The following is a 19,580-nucleotide window of genomic DNA, read 5'->3' as shown; positions in this document are numbered from 1 at the left end:
GGTGGGAGGGTGTTCTCGTTATATTGTTGTTGAAAAAAATGTTGTTCACGGTTGGGGGTTTGTGTTACATATAGTTTCTTTAAAAATATTTTAAATCAGTTAAATTATTAAAACTTTTTATTTAAGTTTACAATTGTTGTGAAGTGTCTAATAATGTAAGGTAAAACATCAATACAAGGGTTGCAAACAATGGCCAGGCCAGGCAAGGATGAAACGTAATGGAACTGTAACGGTCACCAATGTAACTTCACACAAAGCGTTCATTTATGAGCTGCTGACGCAACAGTTTTACAGCTGCGTATCTATCACAGAGCTTTTCCAGTGGTGTGGGGGTGCATGGGGGCATGGGTTCATCGCCAGGTTGATTGTCCTCCCCGAGGTCCTCATCCTTCTCCCCTCTCTCCGGAAGTGGATGGCAGTCCCATCTGGCAATTGTTGTCCTCTCCTTATAGTTAGGTTATGCAACATGCAACACACCACTATGAACTCAGCTCCCTGCTCAAGGTGGTACTGTAGGTTGCCTCCTGAGTGGTCCAGGCCTCTGAAGCGCTGCTTCAGAACTCCAATTGTCTTTTCAACGATATTGCATGTAGCTATATGGCTTTCATTGTAGCGCTTCTTGGCTTCTGTCTGGGGCTTACACGGGGGGGATCATGAGCCAGCTGGCAAGGCCATATCCTCTATCCCCCAGAATCCAACCGTGACCTTGTGGCTGACTATTAAACAGAGCAGAGACAGTGCTTTCACGCAAGATGTGTGCATCATGGATGCTCCCTGGAAACTTTGCGTTTACTGCCATGATTATTTGCTTGTGGTCGACATCGAGCTGCACATTCAGGGAGTGGAATCCCCTCCGGTTCCAAAACACCTCTGCATCCTGTAAAGGTGCTCGCAGGGCGATGTGCGCACAGTCTATTGCTCCCTGCGCCTTGGGGAAGTTTGCTATTCTCAAGAATCCCAAAGCTCGCTCTGTGCCTTCCTAGTCATAGGGAAGTTTATAAAATCCATCCTGCGTGCGTAAAGGGCTTCAGTCACCTGTTGAATGCAGCAATATGTGGCGTGCTGAGAGATACCGCAAATGTCGCCAGCTGAGGCCTGAAAGGAGCCTGATGCATAGAAGGAAAGTGCCGCAGTAACCTTAACCTCAACGAGCAGTGCAGTCCTGATGGTGCTGGTAGGCTGCAGATCTCCCTTAATTAGCTGGCATATCTCACTGATGACCTCCTTTCGGCATCGCAGCCTTCTAACACATGTGTTATTGGACTGGTCCAGGTATGATCGCTTATCCCTGTAAATGCGTTGGGTGTAACGTCTCCTCCTCGTGAGTAGTCTGCCACCTCTTTGATTGGGCACATAATGCTCTTCAATGAACCTTCTCCCATCTCTATTCTGCAGCATGTGATTATTCATCAATTCTGGTTGAGAAATTACAGGCCCCATCGCTATAAATACCCTTAATTTGTCCTCAATAAATACAAATAAGATTAGATGATTGGCAAGAGTCAAAAACGCCCTTAAAATCACTCTCAAATTACTTCTGACGAGCACTTCAAGCAGTCTTTTATTAAAGATCCTTTGAGTTACAAAATGGCGTCCGTAGTGCCGAGTTAAGGTCAGGTGATTGCAACTTTTCTTCAGTGTCTTTTTGGGCAGGCGATCATATGGGCGAATTGCCGAAAGTAGCATTCGGCGATCATCTGGGCAATAATCGGGCGCTAGTTTCCATTATAACCAGTATTCTCTGCCTGGCACGAGGATGACGTCATATATTTATATATATATTTTTTTAAATAGGCCGGCTGATGCAGCTCATTCCTGTATGCCAAAAGTTGCGCCGGCGATAAATGGGTGATAATCGGGCGCTAGTTTCCATTTTTCATCAAATATGGGCGATAGTCTGAATCTCAGCGCTTATATGGGTGATGATGTGCCGAAAGTCTAGTCCCTAGAAACTTTCCTACATCAATGCAACGATCGTGCAGTGGTGTTAAACATTGACAAAATGAAACTTCATAGGCAGAGGTTCCTTCGTAGGCAACAACTGTCAGCTGTGGCTCAGTGGGTAACATCCTTGCCTCCAAGTCAAAAGGTGTGGGTTCAAATCCCACACCAGAGACTTGAACACAAAAATCTAGACTGACATGCCAGTGCAGTGCTGAGGGAGTGCTGGACTGTCAGAGGTGCCGCCCTTCGGATGAGACATTAAACCTAGGCCCTGTCTGCTCTCAGGTGGATGTAGAAGATCCCATGGCACTATTTCGAAGAAGAGCAGGGGCGTTATCCTGGCTAATATTTATCCCTCAAGCAACATCACTAAAAACAGATTATTTGGTCATTATCACATTGCTGTTCATGGGAGCTTGCTGTGTGCAAATTGACTGCTGCATTTCCCATAGTGACTACACTTCAAAAGTACTTCATTGGCTGCAAAGCGCTTTGGGGCGACCGGTGGTCGTGAATAGCGTTATAGAAATGCAAGTCTCTCTTTTATTGGACGCATTGCTACAGGAAAAGAACTTTGTGTAGATCCAGCCAAAGTTAAAGCAGTGTTGGAGATGCCGACACCGACTGATGTAGCGGGGATCCAGTGACTGCTTGGACTTGCTCGATATCTGAGTAAGTTTCTCCCACAGCTGTCAGACATAACAAGCTGCTCAGGCATTTAATGCAGAGTGCTTTTGGGGAGACTTCAATTACTTGGGTATTATAATTTAAAGGAAGAAGTCACTCTACAATACAATGCATCTCAACCTGGACTTAGAGCAGCAATGATGCAGAATGTACAACCAGTTACGTATGCATCAAGAGCATCAACAGCAGCAGAGATGAGATAAGCACTGATAGAGAAAGAACTTCAAGCCAAATTTGCCAATTGTATAAAGATAGGTGGGAAAGCAAGTTGTGAGGAGGACACAAAGGGGCCGAAATTGCCCTCCGCTCCAAACAGGGCACACTTACCGATTAAAAAAAATAATAATAATTTTGAGTGGTATGGAGGTGCGGTGCTCTGGACATCGGCGGAGCGGAAGAGCCGTTGCGTCGGATCTACCGCTGCTCCGACTCATCAGCTCCGTGCGGACATGCCACGTCACGCTGATCCATCACATCATCCCTCTCCTTCAGTTAGAGGAGAGCCACTTTAAGGCGGACGGCCACCCAGCCACAAGAAGCTTCCCGCCGGGGAAAGCTGTCGGGGGTACCAACCGGTAGCCGATCCGCTCCCGCGGGGCAATTTCCCAGCGGGGCGGAAAGAGGGTCGCCGCCGGTCAGTAAGGGGTCAGCACATGCCCGACAGAGCGGGAAGAGGGCCGGGGCGGTCTCACACACCGCTCCAAAAATAAAGGAGGGCAATTTACAAAATGTGGGCCCCTCCACGCCGACCGAGCGGTGAGTGCTTTCTGCACCATTGCTGCCTCTTTGAGGCGGTAACGGCTCTTTAAAAAAAAGGGGCAATTTTGGCACCAAAGAGTCTGCAAAAGCGACATTGACAGGTTAAGTGAGTGGACAAAAATTTGGCAGATGGAGTATAATGTGGGAAAGTCAAAATATTATTTAAATCGAGAGAGACTACAGAATGCTGCGGTTCAAAGGGATCTGGGGATTCAAAATTGCCCCTTTCCTTCAGGGCCGTTTCCGCCTGAACGCGAGAGCCACAGGTCGGTGCAGACTGGTCGCTGTGGCGGGGCGGCCAATTTGAATATTGCACCTCCTGAAAATCGCTGGAATGTCCGTCCCATGCATTGGGGCGGATGGAGCACCTAAAATACGGTAGGTGTACCCTGTTTTGGCTAGAGGGCAATATCGGCCCCCGAGTGTCCTCGTACATGAAACACAAATAGCTAGCAGACATGTACAGTTAGTAATTAGGAAGGCAAATGGAATGTTGGCCTTTATTGCAAGGGGGGATGGAGTATAAAAGTAGGAAGTCCTGCAACAACTGCACAGGGCATGGATGAGGCCACACGTGGAGTACTCCGTACAGTTTTAGTCTCCTTATTTAAGTGGGATATACTTGCATTGGAGGCAGTTCAGAGAAGGTTCATGAGGTTGATTACTGAGATGAAGGGGTTGTCATATGAAGAAAGGTTGAGCAGGTTGGGCCTAAATTCATTGGAGTTCAGAAGAAGGAGAGGTGATCTTATTGAAACATATAAGATTCTGAGGGGGCTGGACAAGGTAGATGCTGAGAGGATGATCCCCTGTGGGGGAATTTAGAACTAGGGGGCATTGTTTCAGAATAAGGGTTTGTCCATTTAAGACAGAGATGAGGAGGAAATTCTTCTCTGAGGGTCGTGAATCTTTGGAATTCTCGACCCCAGAAAGGTGTAGAGATGAGTCATTGCATATATTCAAGGCTGAGATAGACAGCTTCTTGAACTATAGGTGTTATGTATAGAGAAAGAGTCAGACTGAACACTGTGAGCTCAAAGTAAAGTGTGACCTTCGTCTTTTATTGCAGGTCTCCAGAGTGCCTCTCCAACCTGTGAGGCCTCCTTAAATACCTGTGCTCCCAAGGGATTATGGGATCCCTTGGACTCCAGGGGATGAGCCCTCTGGTGGCTGTACAGGGTAAATACAAGTTCACATATATAACAACACCCCCACCACCCCACCACAAAGTTAATAGTGTAACTATTTACAATGTGAGTCTATCTGGGACCCTTCTTGCCCTGGTTAATCGTCTCGGTGTGAAAGCTGGTATTGTTGAATCATTTGTTGGGCCCTCGCTGGGCTGCTGAGCAGCTGGCCTGCTGTGGATGATGGGTTCTGTTTCGTGGTCAACCGTGGTGCCGGTTGCCAATGGTGTGTGTGTTGGGGGATCAAAAAAGGTAGGGTCCAAGGTGGGTTGCTCAGGGTAGTCCATAAATCTGAGTTTGATTTGGTCTAAGTGTTTCCGGTGAATGAGTCCATTTGAAAGTTTGACCCGAAACACCCTGCTCCCTTCTTTGACCACAACAGTGCCGGGAAGCCACTTGGGACCTTGTCCAGAATTCAATACAAATACAGGATCATTGATCTCAATTTCGTGTGACACATTTGCGCTATCATGGTATGCACTTTGTTGAATCCACCTCTCTCTACCTGTTCATGTAGATCAGGGTGAACTAACGAGAGCCTTGTCTTCAGTGCCCTTTTCATGAGCAGTTCAGCAGGTGGGATCCGAGTGAGCGAGTGGGGTCTCGTGCGGTAGCTAAACAGGACTCGGGATAGGCGAGTCTGCAGTGAGCCTTTAGTTACCCTCTTCAAACCTTGCTTGATGATTTGCACTGATCTCTCTGCCTGACCATTGGATGCTGGTTTAAACGGGGCAGATGTGACATGTTTGATCCCGTTACGGGTCATGAATTCTTTGAACTCAGCACTGGTAAAAGATGGCCCGTTGTCGCTCACCAGGACATCGGGTAAGCCATGAGTGGAAAATATGGCCCGCAGGCTTTCGGTAGTGGCAGCGGACGTGTAGCCGACATTATCTCACATTCAATCCACTTGGAATACACGTCTACAACCACAAGGAACATTTTACCCAAGAACGGGCCTGCATAGTTGACATGTACCCTCGACCACGGTTTGGAGGGCCAAGACCATAAACTTAGCGGCGCCTCCCTGGGAACATTGCTTAACTGCGAGAATGTATTACATCTGTGAATGCAGGACTCTAAGTCCGCATCGATACCGGGCCACCACACGTGGTGTCTGGCTATCGCTTTCATCATTATGATGCCGGGATGGGTACTGTGGAGGTCATTGATGAAGGTGTCTCTGCGCTTCTTGGGGACCATTACTCGATTGCCCCACAGAGGCAGTCTGCCTGTATAGACATTTCATCTTTGCGCCACTGGAATGGCTTTATCTCTTCCTGCATTTCCACTGGGATACTGGACCAGCTCCCATGAAGCACACAGCTTTTGACTAGAGATAATAAGGGGTCCTGGCTTGTCCAGGTTTTGACTGCTGGGCAGTGACGGGTGATTGCTCACTCTCAAATGCTTCCATAACCATGGCTAGATCTGCGGGCTGCGCCATTTCCATCTCCCGTGGTGGTCAATGGCAGCCTACTGAGAGCATCGGCACAGTTTTCTGTGCCTGGCCTGTGGCGGATGGTGTAGTTGTAGGCGGACAATGTGAGCGGCCATCTCTGGATGCGGGCCGATGTGTTGGTATTTATCCCTTTAATCTCAGAAAACAGGGATACAAGTGACTTATGGTCAGTTTCCAATTAGAATTTTAGCCCAAACAGCTAATGATGCATTTTCTTTACCCCATAGACACACGCTAACGCTTCTTTCTCAATCATGCTGCAGGCTCTCTCAGCCTTAGACAGACTCCTGGATGCATAAGCAACTGGTTGTGATTTCCCAAAATCAGTAGCTTGTTGCAATATACACCCGACGCCATATGACAATGCATCACATGCTAGTACCAAACGCTTACATGGATCATACAACACAAACAAGTTGTTTGAGCATAACATTTTTCTTGCTTTTACAAAGGTATTTTCTTGGCTTTTGCCCCAAACCCATTCGGCCCCTTTTCGTAGTAAGAAATGTAGTGGTTCTAGCAGTGTGCTGAGACCTGGTAAGCAGTTATCAAAGTAGTTCAAGAGTCCCAGAAACGACCGCAGCTCCGTCACGTTCTGTGGCCTCGGTGCATTCTCGATTGCCTCCATCTTGTCATTGGTGGGCCTGATGCCGTCCACCGCAATGCTCCTTCCCAAGAACTCCACTTCAGGTGCCAGGAAAATGATTTTCGAGCATTTTAACCTGAGCCCCACGCGGTTGAGTCGACTAAAAACCTCCTCCAGGTGCTGCAGATGCTCGCGTGTGTTCCGACCTGTGACCAAGATGTTGTCCTGGAAGACCACGGTGTGTGGGACTGACTTCAGTAAGCTTTCCATGTTTCTCTGGAATATCGCCGTCGCTAATTGGATTCCAAGCGGGCATCGGTTATAAACAAAAAGACCTTTGTGCGTGTTGATGCAGGTGAGGGCCTTCGATGATTTCTCTAGTTCCTGTGTCATGTAGGCTGAAGTCAGTTTCAGCTTTGTGAATTTCTTTCCTCCCACCAGCGTTGCAAAGAGGTCGTCAGCCTTTGGTAGTGGGTATTGATCCTGCAGGGAGAAACGAATGATAGTTACTTTGTAATCGCCACAGATTTTGATGGTGCCTTCTCCCTTGAGGACTGGGACAATAGAACTGGCCCACTCGCTGAACTCGATCAGTGAAATGATGCCCTCTCTTTACAGCCGGTCTAGCTTGATCTCTACCCTTTCTCTCATCATGTACGGTACTGCTCTTGCCTTGTGATGGATGGGTCACGCCTCCGGAATTAGGTGGAGCTACACTTTTGCTCCTTGGAATTTCCCGATGCCTGATTCGAACAGCGAAGGAAATTTGTTTGAGACCTGGGTACACGAAGTGTCCTCAGCGGGCGATAGCGCTCGGACGTCATCCCAGTTCCAGCGTATCTTTCCCAGCCAGCTCCTGCCGAGCAGCGTGGAAGATCGCCCGGTACCACCCAGAGTGGTGGCTTGTGCAGCGCTCCATCGTAGGAGACCTTTACAGTAGCACTGCCGATGACAAGAATCAGTTCTTTTGTGTAAGTTCTTAGTTTCGTGCGAACTGGAGTTAAGACTGGTCTTGAGGCCTTGTTGCACCACAATCTTTCAAAAGTCTTTTTGCCCATGATGGACTGGCTCGCGCCCGTTCCAGCTCCATTGACACCGGGAGTCCATTTAGTTCAACATTCAGCATTATCGGGGGACAATTCGTGGTGAATGTGTACACCCCATGTACCTGTGCCTTCTCGGTCTGAGACTCTGGTTCATACGATGGAGCGGTGCACAAGCCACCACTCTGGGTGGTACCGGGCGATCTTCCATGCTGCTCAGCAGGAGCTGGCTGGGAAAGATATGCTGGAACTGGGATGACGTCCAAGTGCTATCGCCCACTGAGGACACTTCGTGTACCCAGGTCTCAAACAAATTTCCTTCGCTGTTCGAATCAGGCATTGGGAAATCCCAAGGAGCAAAAGTGTAGCTCCACCTAATTCCGGAGGCATGACCCATCCATCACAAGGCAAGAGCAGTACCGTACATGATGAGAGAAAGGGTAGAGATCAAGCTAGACCGGCTGTAAAGAGGGGGCATCATTTCACTGATCGAGTTCAGCGAGTGGGCCAGTCCTATTGACCCAGTCCTCAAGGGAGAAGGCACCGTCAAAATCTGTGGCGATTACAAAGTAACTATCATTCGTTTCTCCCTGCAGGATCAATACCCACTACCAAAGGCCGACGACCTCTTTGCAACGCTGATCTGTCCTCCTCTGCAACATGATGGTTTGCAGGTTTAACAGGATTTTCAGCTCGCCTGCACACTCATTGGAGGTGTCCCATTGTTCCACAGCCCTTGCAAACGTACTCTTTGAATCAGCATGAATAGAAATGATGATCACCCCTGCAGCGCCAACAAGGTGTTAATGGCCTTGCATTCATCACCCTTGATGGTGGACTCTGAGACATCTGCGGACGTGCAGCTGCAGGTAGGTATGTGTTACGATTCGAAAACAACATCACTTTGTTCACAGTACCTGTAGCAGCAGTTGTGTGCTGAGAGATTATCTTCGTATTGTCACTGGTGGCAATGAATGCCTGGGCTATTGCTATGGCCTTACTCAAGGTTGGGGTCTCTACAGTCAAAAGTTTGCGAAGTATGGTTTTGTGGCCAATGCCAAGTACGAAAAAGTCTCTGAGCATGTGCTCTAAATGTCCTTCAAATTCGTAATATCCTGCAAGGCGTCTTAGCTCGGTGACATAACTCACCAATTCCTGGCCTTTAGACCTTTTGTAGGTGTAGAACCGGTATCTCCCCATCAGAACACTTTCCTTTGGGTTCAAATGCTGTCGGACCAGTCTGCACAAATCGTTGTACGATTTCTCCGTGGGTTTCGCTGGAGTGAGCAAATTCTTCATGAGGCCATACGTTGGTCCCCACAGACGGTGAGGAGGACTGCCTTTCATTTGGCAGTGTTCTCTTCCCCATCTAGCTCGTTGGCAACGAAGTATTGGTCGTGTTGCTCCACTAAAGTTTCCCAATCATCTCCCTCCGAGAATTTCTCCAGGATGTGCACTGTTCTCTGCATCTTTAGGTTCACTATCTGTATCTCGTCGCCAGTTGTTATGTAAGGAGAAAGAGTCAGACTGAACACTGTGAGCTTAAAGTAAAGTGTGACCTTAGTCTTTTATTGCAGGTCTCCAGAGTGCCTCTCCAACCTGTGAGGCCTCCTTAAATACCTGTGCTCCCAAGGGATTATGGGATTCTTTGGGACTCCAGGGGATGAGCCCTCTGGTGGCTGTGCAGAGTAAATACAAGTTCACATATATAACAATAGGGGAGTCAAAGGTTATGTGCAACAGGCAGGAAAGTGGAATTGAGACCAAGATCAGATCAGCCATGATCTTACTGAATGGCGAAGCAGGCTCGTGGGACCAGTTGGCGTATTCCTGCTCCCATTTCTTTTATTCTTATGTGTCCGCCTGTGATAAATTTGAAGCTTACATCTATGGATCATCATCCATTAGAATCAATAGTTCTCAAGCCACTGAACAGCGTGCCTCAGAGACTTCAAAGAATACTGTCAAGACTCCAAAAATTCTGCCTGCAAGTATCTTGTAAGAAAGGGGAGGTGGTCCTAGCAGATACACTTAGCAGAGCATAGCTGACAGATGTTAAAGCTTGTGATTTTACACGTGAGCTGGAAGAAATTGCTCATCGCGAACCATTCCCTTGTTGGAGACTCACGCTGGCAACATCTCAGTCACGCTGCAGCATATGATCCAGTTCGGAAACAACTGTGTGTTATTATTCTGCAAGGCTGGCCTCGGATCAAGCCAGAGGTACCTACATGCCCCCACCCCTGCTTTGTCTTGAGATTAACTAACTGTCCAGGGGGATTTGATATTCGAAGGACAGCAAGTCATGGTAGCAGCTGTACTGCGTAAGGAATTAAAGTCAGTAGCTCATTCAACACATATCGGCGTAGAAGGTTGTATCTGTAGAGTCTGTGACAGCCTCTATTGGCCCAGGATATCAACAGAGCTTAAACAATACATTGTAAATGATGATGTCGGTTTGGCTCTTCGGAGTTCTCCAAGAACCATTACTACAGCACGAGATTGTGGCCAGGCCTTGTTCGGAGGTCGTGGCTGGCCTTAGAGAGTTACATGGCCGTACACTGCTCGTCATGTGTGATCACTACAGTAACTTTATCGAAGTAGCCAGCCTCACTTCTGTTATGTTTGTAATGCACTTATGAATGACTCCATGAGGCAATGTGTTGTACTCAAACTGTAGTGACCTTGGTAATTTATTCGTAACTCCAGAGTGAGGCACAAGCATGGTGGGCAGCCTTTTATACTGGGCACTGCACACCTATGCAGGTGACCCTCAGGTCTCCCACCGCAGTGCCCTCTGGTGGACAGCCTCTGACACAGGGCAGGAAACCCTGGTCTCCACCAGTTGCACCCTCTAGTGGTGCCAGCATAGTATATACACAGTGTAAACTTTATTGATAGTACACCAGGTAACAAGTCTCCATCTTATGCAACTATACAGTGACTACACAGAGAGCATATCTATAGTCTGCATATATAACAACTTTGGTTCCGAGAGAACTCCAAGAGATGTTTGCAAGATTTGGGATACCAGACATCCTAGTAACAGAGTGTTTGGACATGTGACGTCATCACCTCACTACCCACAGCCCAATGGCAAAGCTGAGAATGCCATCACGACCATTAAACGACTTCACAAAGTGCAAGGAGTCCGCTCAGAGTTTCTGGCTCTATTAAATTGGTACAACAAGCCCTGCACAGAGACCTGTGGGTCGTAGGTGCAAGACACTACTTCTCATTGCGTGTAATAGCCTCAATATGCGACCGAGGAAGACACCCGTATGCTTGTTGGCATGAAACAACATCAGCGGTATTACTGTGACAGGAATGCTAAGCTACTTCAAGAACTACACCCTGGTGATGCAATGCGGATAAAACTCCATGGCCAGAGTACTTGGAGTGTTGGAATATGCAGACGGGTGGTGGGTCCTAGAAGTTAAGATGTGCAAGTCGGAGACTCATCATACTGCAGGAATCGGTGTCAGTTGATTTATGCGTAGGAGCCACCTGAAAGCGAAAGACCTGATATTTGAGGACTTTCCTGAAGCGTAGGCCCCGGCCGTCCTCCGAGCTGTCCACGGTCTCCAAAGGAAGAAACAACAACTGCAGCACCCGAAACACCTGGTAGTCAAACACCAATCACCGTCCCTGGATCTGAAATCAGTGTCAGCCTCCATCTCGATTGATGGTCTATTGGTTTTTATGGTGCCTGCTTGTGATCACGTGTTCTGTTTCAGTTGAATTTCAGAGTTCCTCTATGTGTTTTTTTGAACTTTGAAACAGTTAGTATATATATTTTCTATTTGAGGGGAAAGATGTGATGTGAGGTGCACATTGGCTGTAAGTGTGCGGCGTCATATGATTTGTCAGGTGATGAGTCAGGTGATTCCTTTGTACTTTCTCTTTCTTCGGTGTGCGATCTGGCAAGCAGCAAACATTGGCAGCTCCTGAAACTACTGAGAGTTAACTTGTTACTTTATATACGTAAATAAAACATCAATACCCTTGATTAAAATAGTCGGCGCAACGTGAGTTGTTAAAAGGTATCAACACAATCCTCTCTCTGTGACACACATCCTTTCTCTAAAATATACACACCTTGGGGCCGAAATTGCCCCTCTCCTTAGGGCCTGTTCTCACCGCAAATCGGTGGCCAGCCTGCGGAGTGAAGTGGAATGGCTGCTGATAACCCTGCCAATTGCCCTTCCAAGGTTTCCCGGCGGTGCCCCGATTCCCCCACCCCGCTCCGCTGCTGCCGATCCATGTTAAGTGCGTGAGAGGGATAGATCGGCGGTGCGCACGGTGATGATGTGCTTAACACGGCAATTGGGCTAGCAGCGGCCATTCCACGAAAATTCGGTGGCCACTCCACTCCGCAGCGTGGCCACCGATTTGCGGTGGCAACAGGCCTCAAGGAGCGGGGCAATTTTGGCCCCTCAGTCTCTTCTCTTGCAGTCACACAAGTCTCCAACACACAGCATCTTCTCTGCAACCTGCTGTGTGTGCTCTTCAATTGGTGTTAACTTCAGACTAAGCTGTAAATGTGTTTTTCTTACCTTAACATCTGGGAAGTAAGTTTTCAGTGTGATTGAGCTGGGGTAACGTGTATAGAAGAACATCAGTTTGGCTTTCTTCAGGTGATTGGGTGTTAGTCCCTCCTGAATGTGAAGATTGGTTAAGGAAAAACACACCAGGATGGTCAACTCTGCTATAATGCCCCCACCTACTGCAAGTTGTTATATATTCTCCGCTACAAAAGATCTAATTCTACCAGTTCCCGACGATAAAATGCCTAAGGGGAGATTTTCTGTTTCAATACTCTTGGTGCACACTGGGAGCGCCAAAATGGAAACTCACTCTTCATGTTATCCTGATCCATGGGAACCAAATCAGGGAGGAACATTAGCCGTGAACCATTTTGTTTCTTAAATAAAACACAGATCAGGTGAATTTTTAAACATATAATGTAAGGCAATACATTATAAAGGCCTGTGGGTAATGATTATATCCCACTTATCGCTTTAGCGGTGTGATATTAAAGAATTGTATACGTCATTGTAATGTACCAGGGGTGTCCGGATTGCAAACTGCAGGTCCTGGACCCCTGGCACTCTGGACCAGGAATCTCCGTTCTGTTTGAAGCTGTATTTATTACTGGCTGGTTTGTCCTGTTTAAATGTCATGGATTTGGAAGTTCGGAAGGAGCTGTTCTGGCCTCGTTGGTTAGACTTGTTAGTAGCAACAACTTGAGATAGGCATTTTGATGGGAACATCAATTTTAACTTTCTATTTGTGGCTCCATGGTGTGCACCCAAGTGTCTCGCAAAGGCAGGAAAAGACTGGAACACTCCTGCTCTATATAACAACTGGACAACTAAAACAGCAGAATCTCCTGCAGTAGATTTCAAAATTCCCCTCCTTATTTTCAAATCACTCCATGGCCTTGCCCCTCCCTATCTCTGTAATCTCCTCCAGCTCCTCGCAACCGAGGCCTGCCCGCCTGCCGCAAGCCTGCCTCTCAAGCTGGCTGGCTGCCGCTGGGAAATTGAGGCCTCACATTCAAATCAGGCCCTGCTGTTAAAGTCGGTAAATAAACCTGGGCTTCCTGCCCACCGCGGACCCCATCCAGCCCCCAATCCACCTCCCAGAAGAAAATTCCAGCCTCCGAGTGCGAGTGGCACAACTGTGAGTCTGGTGCAGGAGTATAGGCTGCTTAGTGCTGTGGAATGGAGATTTATTTTATTTCGAACAGGGCATTTCAAGGAATGAGATTTACAATTGTAATGGCTGAGACAGGCTGGAGGCCCATTGACGATAAGGGACAATTTTCTGAATGTTTGCTCCCTGTGAGCACCTCATCACCCCGAGAAAGCAGGCCAGAAAAATTGCAGGTGCACACCCTATAGTTATCCTTTAAAATGAAAGGACAGAAAATCACAAGACCTTCCTTGCAATGCCTCTGGTGGGTGAAGCTCAGCGCAAGAGCGGTGTTTTAAATCGTCCAATGGCCTTAAATGTATCTATGCTCTTTGATGACCTCAGCACATCCCATATGCTTTCCAGCCAACAGTACTTTTGAAGTGTTGTCACTGTGGTAATGCAGGAAAAGCTACAACAACAACTTGTATTTATATAGCGTCTTTAACATCGTAAAATGCCCCGAGGTGCTTCACAGGAGTGTCATAAAACACAAAATTTGACACCAAGCCACATAAGAAGAAATTAGGGCAGATGACCAAAAGATTGGTCAAAGAGGTAGGTTTTAAGGAGGGTCTTAAAGGAGGAAAGAGAGGCAGAGAGGCGAAGAGGTTTAGGGAGGGAGTTCCAGAGCTTGGGGCCTCGGCAACAAAAGGCATGGCCACCAATGGTTGAGTGATTATACTCAGGGATTCTCCAGAGGACAGAATTAGAGGAGCGCAGATATCTCAGGGGGTGGGGTTGTGGGACTGGAGGAGATTACAAAGATAGGGAGGGGCTTAACCGAGAGTCAATGTAGGTCAGCGAGCCCAGGGGTGATGGGTGAGCGGGACTTGGTGTAAGTTAGGACACGGGCAGCCGAGTTTCAGCATCAAATTAAGGTCACATCTTAAAAATAAGACAAGTGACATTCACTCCAAATGGTGATACTCGGCCGGGAGAGGACATTCCATTCCCTCACGCTGAGCTGGAATCGCACAGGGTTCAACGGTGTAGTTGCCTGTACTAAATTATTATCCAGCCCAAGGATGCTGCAGACTTCTCACACAATATTATAAAAAGTTATGATTAGTGCATTTTTTTTTCTGTAGTGTTTGTCTCTATCAAGTCTCCATGTTTTTCTGTATCCGTTTCTCCAGCTACCATTCACTCTGCCGGTCTGTTTCACTTTTCAATGGCTGGGTCCCTGACTACATATTGGAATTTTTGAACTCACCGTGGAGCTTTTCAGGTCATTTTTACTGGGTACACGGGTGACCATTGCAGTCACACTTTGCTCGTGCGAACACTCCGCTTTCGAAGAAACCAGTTGACTGGCTGCCCGCACCTCAACAGCGTATTTGAATAATGGAAGACGGGCACAAGTCAGTTTACAACCTACCTAAAACTAGTTGGTGACCCTTATTGGGACACTAAAGGGTACAATTGGAATTAAATTATAATTTGAAAGGCACATTTGCCCTTTAAATGAAGAGAAATGCATCCACATATGTTTTTACATCACCTTTCTGTGAGCAAGCATGCAAGAGGATGTTGTTTGCATTAACATCAGAAACTCTGGGGAACAATAGTGGGCCTGAAGCAGTGAGTGTTAATGAAAGGTTCGGAGCTACTCGGCTCTCCTTATGAATATCGCTAAACTTTAAAACAAAACAGCAATGTACTCCATTTATTTAATTAAGATGGATTAGGGAACTGTAAAGAGGCCTTTTTACATATTAAGCAAACAAGAAAGCAAAAGTACCATCCAATTTCGCTTGAGAATATAATTCACTTAAATGGATTTCTGTTTTAAGTTGATCCTCTTTGCCGTCTCAATGTTTCATTGCTTTTGTTTTCTGTTGCCAGAGCTTGGGGCGGGGTATGGTGTGGGGGCTTGTGAGGGTGCGAGACAGCAAATATTGGTGGAGGTAGAGATCAAGGCGGATGGAAAGTATCTATTAAAGGACACTGCGTTAAAGTCTTGGGAGTGAGCAAACTTTTCACTCAACAATAGTAATGTGCTCCTAGCAGCATTGTCAAGTTGGCCCATCTTTTCGTTTAATTATGTGTGCGCGTCGTAAAAATCCCTATTTAGTTGAGGTAACAGGAAGGTGCGAGATTGCTGTGGGAATGTGTTTCACTGGTGTCTGCCCGGCCAAATCGCTTCCCTCCCTGATCGGCAAGCTACCGCTGGGGCCATGACTAGTGCTCGCAGCTCGCCCAGACTGCCCTAAAGTGGCCAGCGGACCAATTTTCCGCCATTCAGCCAGCGGCCTCATTCGGTGCGTGCGTGCTGCACCTGTATTGTGCACAGATTCAGGGGCCATCCAATTTCTGGGCCAACGTGTCTTTCCTAATTTAACCAGTTCTTGTATTGAATTTCACGCGAGTATTGGGCTAAAATGTGACCGGGCACATTTGAAAACCTAGCAGCCCGCCTAGCTCCAACTATTAAAGAACAGCTGTTTCTGAGCCCTCTTAACAAATTATTTTTCATAATTTTCACCCCTCTTGACATTGACTGTGTGTATTTAAAGAGCCATTGTCTGCATGAAAAAGTGTTTCGCAAACCACTTTACAGTAGTAGAAAAGCCAAATCAGCAGTGCATCTATTTTGTCACCATCGTGTGCACCAGTAACGTGGCCAGGTGTTTTGATATGATCCACATTATTCTATTTGCATTTGTAAACAAAGGAAAGATTTGCTTTTCAAAATGTTCCCTTAGAATAGCCCCTTTTGTTGGTATATCAAAGGAAAGAACATAGGAATACAAGAAATTGGAGCAGGAGTAAGCCATTTGACCCCTCGAGCCTCATTCTATCTCAACTCAACTTTCCTGACCTATCCCCATATCCCTCAATATCCAAAAATCTATCTATCTCAGCCTTGAATATACTCAACGATTGAGCTTCCACAGTCCTACAGGGTAGAGAATTCCAAAGATTCACCACTCTGAGTGAAGAAATTTCTCTTCACCCCAGTCCTAAATAGCCAACCCCTTATTCTGAGACTGTGACCCCTGGTTCTAGACTCCCCAGCCAGGGGAAACATCCTCCCTGCATCTACCCTGCCAAGCCCTGTAAGAAAGGGAAACTGTTGGGAGATCAGACTGGTACAAACTTTTCATCTGCCATCAAGCTTGAATTGCGTTCCTCCCGCCCATTTCCGAGTCATTCAGTTTAATGGATCAAGACTCACGGGCCGGGAGCTCAATTTCTTGTACTTGCCAGGACCGCTGAAAGTGGAAAATCTCCGCAATAAAAATGTTGGAGTTGCACCATGGAGTGATGAGAGATCAGTTCACACCCGCCAACTTCTTAATGTTGAGTTCCTGACCTCAGCCGTGTTGTGGTTGGTCGATCCCAAGACCATCCAGCTGTGTCCTCACAGTGGACGGACGGCCACCCTGGGTTGCCTGTTCACATCTCTCAGGAGCCACAGTATCAGCAGCTGTGCCTTCAGCTGCCTAGACCCTATGCACTGGAATTCCCTCCCTGAACCTCTCCGTCTCCCCATTGCTCTCTCTCCTCCTTTAAGACATTCATTAACAGCTACCTCTTTGACCAAGCCTTTGTTCCCCTGTCTAATATCTCCTTATTTAGCTTGGTGTCAATTTTCTTTGTTTGATTACGCTCCAGTGAAGCATCTTGGGACTACATTAAAGGCGCTATATCAATACAAGTTGTTGTTTATGAGCCAGTTTCAGACCACTGGCAGCGACGTGTAATTCAATTTTGTGCTTGAAGCCTTGTTTAAAGCTTCAATGCGAGGAGGTGATGTATAAAAGCTAATATTTCATTATTTATGCAGCTCAGCTGGGGATTGTATATGTTGGCTGAGGATAGAGGTGTGTTGGCCAGATCATGTCATCTGGCATCTAGTGCCCGAGCTTGAATTTACCCAGCTGATGAGATGAAAGTCTCTTCTCTCAGCTGTAATGGTTTTAACTGAAGTAAATTTCAAATAGTCTAATTCAGTTTCTGGTGGTTTGTGAGGCAACAGCACGTTAGAAACATTGGTGCTGGACTGGCAACATCATTCAGAGAGGATGCAGAGACGATGGGGAAGGAATGGGAATATGGAACAAGTGCAGAAGGAAGTGGTCTTCTGAGGTGCATTGAGAGGGAGCTTTACTCGGTGTCTAATACCGTGTTGCATCTGACTTTGGAAAGAAAAGGTTTCTGCAAGTTTACAACGCAACACTTAGAAAGGATATGTTAACTGATGTGTACGGAGTGACGTCCGCCATGGAATGCAGCTCTCCACACTCAGACTTGATGTGAGAAAGACAGAGATTCTCTGCTGGATTCGAACGAAAGCGTGGGTGCGGTTGATGCGCCATGTGGTGCGAGGTAACCTTTGACCTCAGTTTGACTATGTCCCATGATTCAGAAGAAGCAGTGTCCTTTGCGGTAGCCAAGAGGCTGTGTCCTATGTCACTGCGCATGCCATACCTCAACAGAGGTTCAGGCAATTCAGTCAGAGGCATCTGGGAGCCCAGAGCTAATGTTACAGGTGTCTTGGTACGAGGCATTTGGCAGGCTTGTTTAATAACTGGACCGACAAGGCTCGGTTGGCTTTGGGATGATTTTCTCACCACCAGTGGTATTGCCTCCATCTGATCCTGAATGTCGAAGGTACGAGGGTTTTGAGAGTTGTCAAAATATCTGTGCGTCATTGGATCTTGAGGGCAGCGAAACACATGACTGGCCGTCCTTAAGTTTGTGTCGTTATGTGTAACACTCTTGGGCCGAGGGGCTGGCAAGCTTTGAAATGACCGGGAAGAGGTGCTTGAAGGTTTAACCGAGAATAGCTGTACTGCTGAGTCTACAATGTGAGCCACTGCGTTGGTTAATTCATATTTAAGTGACTCAGCGAGATAGCCACCCTCAACAACAGAGAAAGAGAAATGATTATGATTGTTGAATTTTCTGTCCATGTCTTGATGCTTGCTTGCGTCCTTCCCTGTTGTCAGTTCATCTTCTTGGCGAAATGATTGAACATAGTCAATGTAGAGACCTTGGTCCATGTCTGAAAGATCACCGTCACATCTCTCGGGAGTATTTCTTCCATTCTCTGTGTTGCCCTCCGTGCCAGTCACGTGGAAGCTAGATTCCGACGTGTCCTCTTGATCTTCTTGTTCTGATTCACTGGCATCATAAACCTGGAAGAACTTTTCCTGTAGTTCAAGGAGCTTCCCCTGCATGTCCTGCAACTGCTGCTTCAACCTATGACACTCCTCTCTCCTATGCTTCTTCAGGGAGGAAGCCAGTTTGGGAAGTTTCCTGGGAGCCTCCTCCTGCTGTTGCTGCTGTTGCGGAAGTCTCTGCTTGCGTTTATTCTCCTTGCATTGGTCTCTCAGTTTTCTGTGCCGTTGGCTGCTGTCCCCCTCAAGCTCGCTGTTGGGGAGGGTGGTGTTCGGAGAACTGCTCATCCCTCGGATGATATTCTCTACCCTGGCCCGCTTAGCTTGCAAGTGCTCGTCAAACAAGCGGTCGCCTTCACTGTTATTCATAGCGTGGTGCTGACTGAAGGGCGAGCCAAGGTCCTGCACACTGCCCTTGGAGCAGTTACTGCTCCGGTCCTCCTGCAATGATTCCATGCTGGAGTGGGGCAGATTCCTTGCCGAGAAGAAAAGCTCTTGATCTGCTGAATTATTTTTCTTGGCCGCTTTCTCCAGAAATTGCGAAATGATGGCCCTGCTGGAATAGGACGACACCGAGTCCTCAAAAAAATTTCTTTTCAGGCGCATGTGAAGCCGGTTGGTTTTGTCTCCTTCTATGTAGCAGCTATTGGAACTGCTCATATCCTGTTCAGACATGTTGAGGTTCATTGCATAGGCCAAGGGTTCAGTACTTTGCCGAGAGACGCAGTCATCAAAGGGGCTTCTGGCTTTCGAGTCAAATCTTCTTTGTTCAGCTTTCAAGGAAAGAAGAGATGAACTACGGTACTCAGGCATACTATTGACGCATCCTTTCAAAAGCAGCAAGAGGAAGACGACTAGAGAACTGGGGAGTAAAAGAGGAGATGATGTTACTTTTACAGAGAATTAATTTTGCATTTACATCAAGTTACATGGAGTGTACAACACAGAAACAGCCCATTTGGCCCAACTGGTCGATGCCACCGTGTGTGCTCCTCAAGAGCTCCTCCCATCCTCCTCCTTCTCATCCTATCAGCATAACCCTCAATTCCTTTCTCCCTTGTGCTTCCCCTTATTATCCAAGCAGTA

General features: G+C 47.2%; 1 protein-coding gene across 1 annotated transcript in view; it reads right to left on the bottom strand.

Moving 5' to 3' along the window:
* prox2 (prospero homeobox 2) overlaps window positions 1–19,307 on the bottom strand; it is a 53,197-nt gene extending 33,890 nt beyond the window's left edge. Inside the window, exons 1-2 of the mRNA XM_070877570.1 lie at window positions 17,550–19,307; window positions 12,225–12,326 (exon numbers count right to left, since the gene is read on the bottom strand). Of these exons, the coding sequence (XP_070733671.1) occupies window positions 12,225–12,326; window positions 17,550–19,307 (1,860 nt within the window). The remainder of the gene's footprint in view (window positions 1–12,224; window positions 12,327–17,549) is intronic.
* Window positions 19,308–19,580: the final 273 nt, after the last annotated feature.

The sequence above is a fragment of the Pristiophorus japonicus genome, chromosome 4 (assembly GCF_044704955.1).
Source record: "Pristiophorus japonicus isolate sPriJap1 chromosome 4, sPriJap1.hap1, whole genome shotgun sequence".
NCBI lineage: Eukaryota > Metazoa > Chordata > Chondrichthyes > Pristiophoridae > Pristiophorus > Pristiophorus japonicus.
Note: the sequence above shows the minus strand (reverse complement) of the source record. Positions and strands in the feature narration are given on the sequence as shown.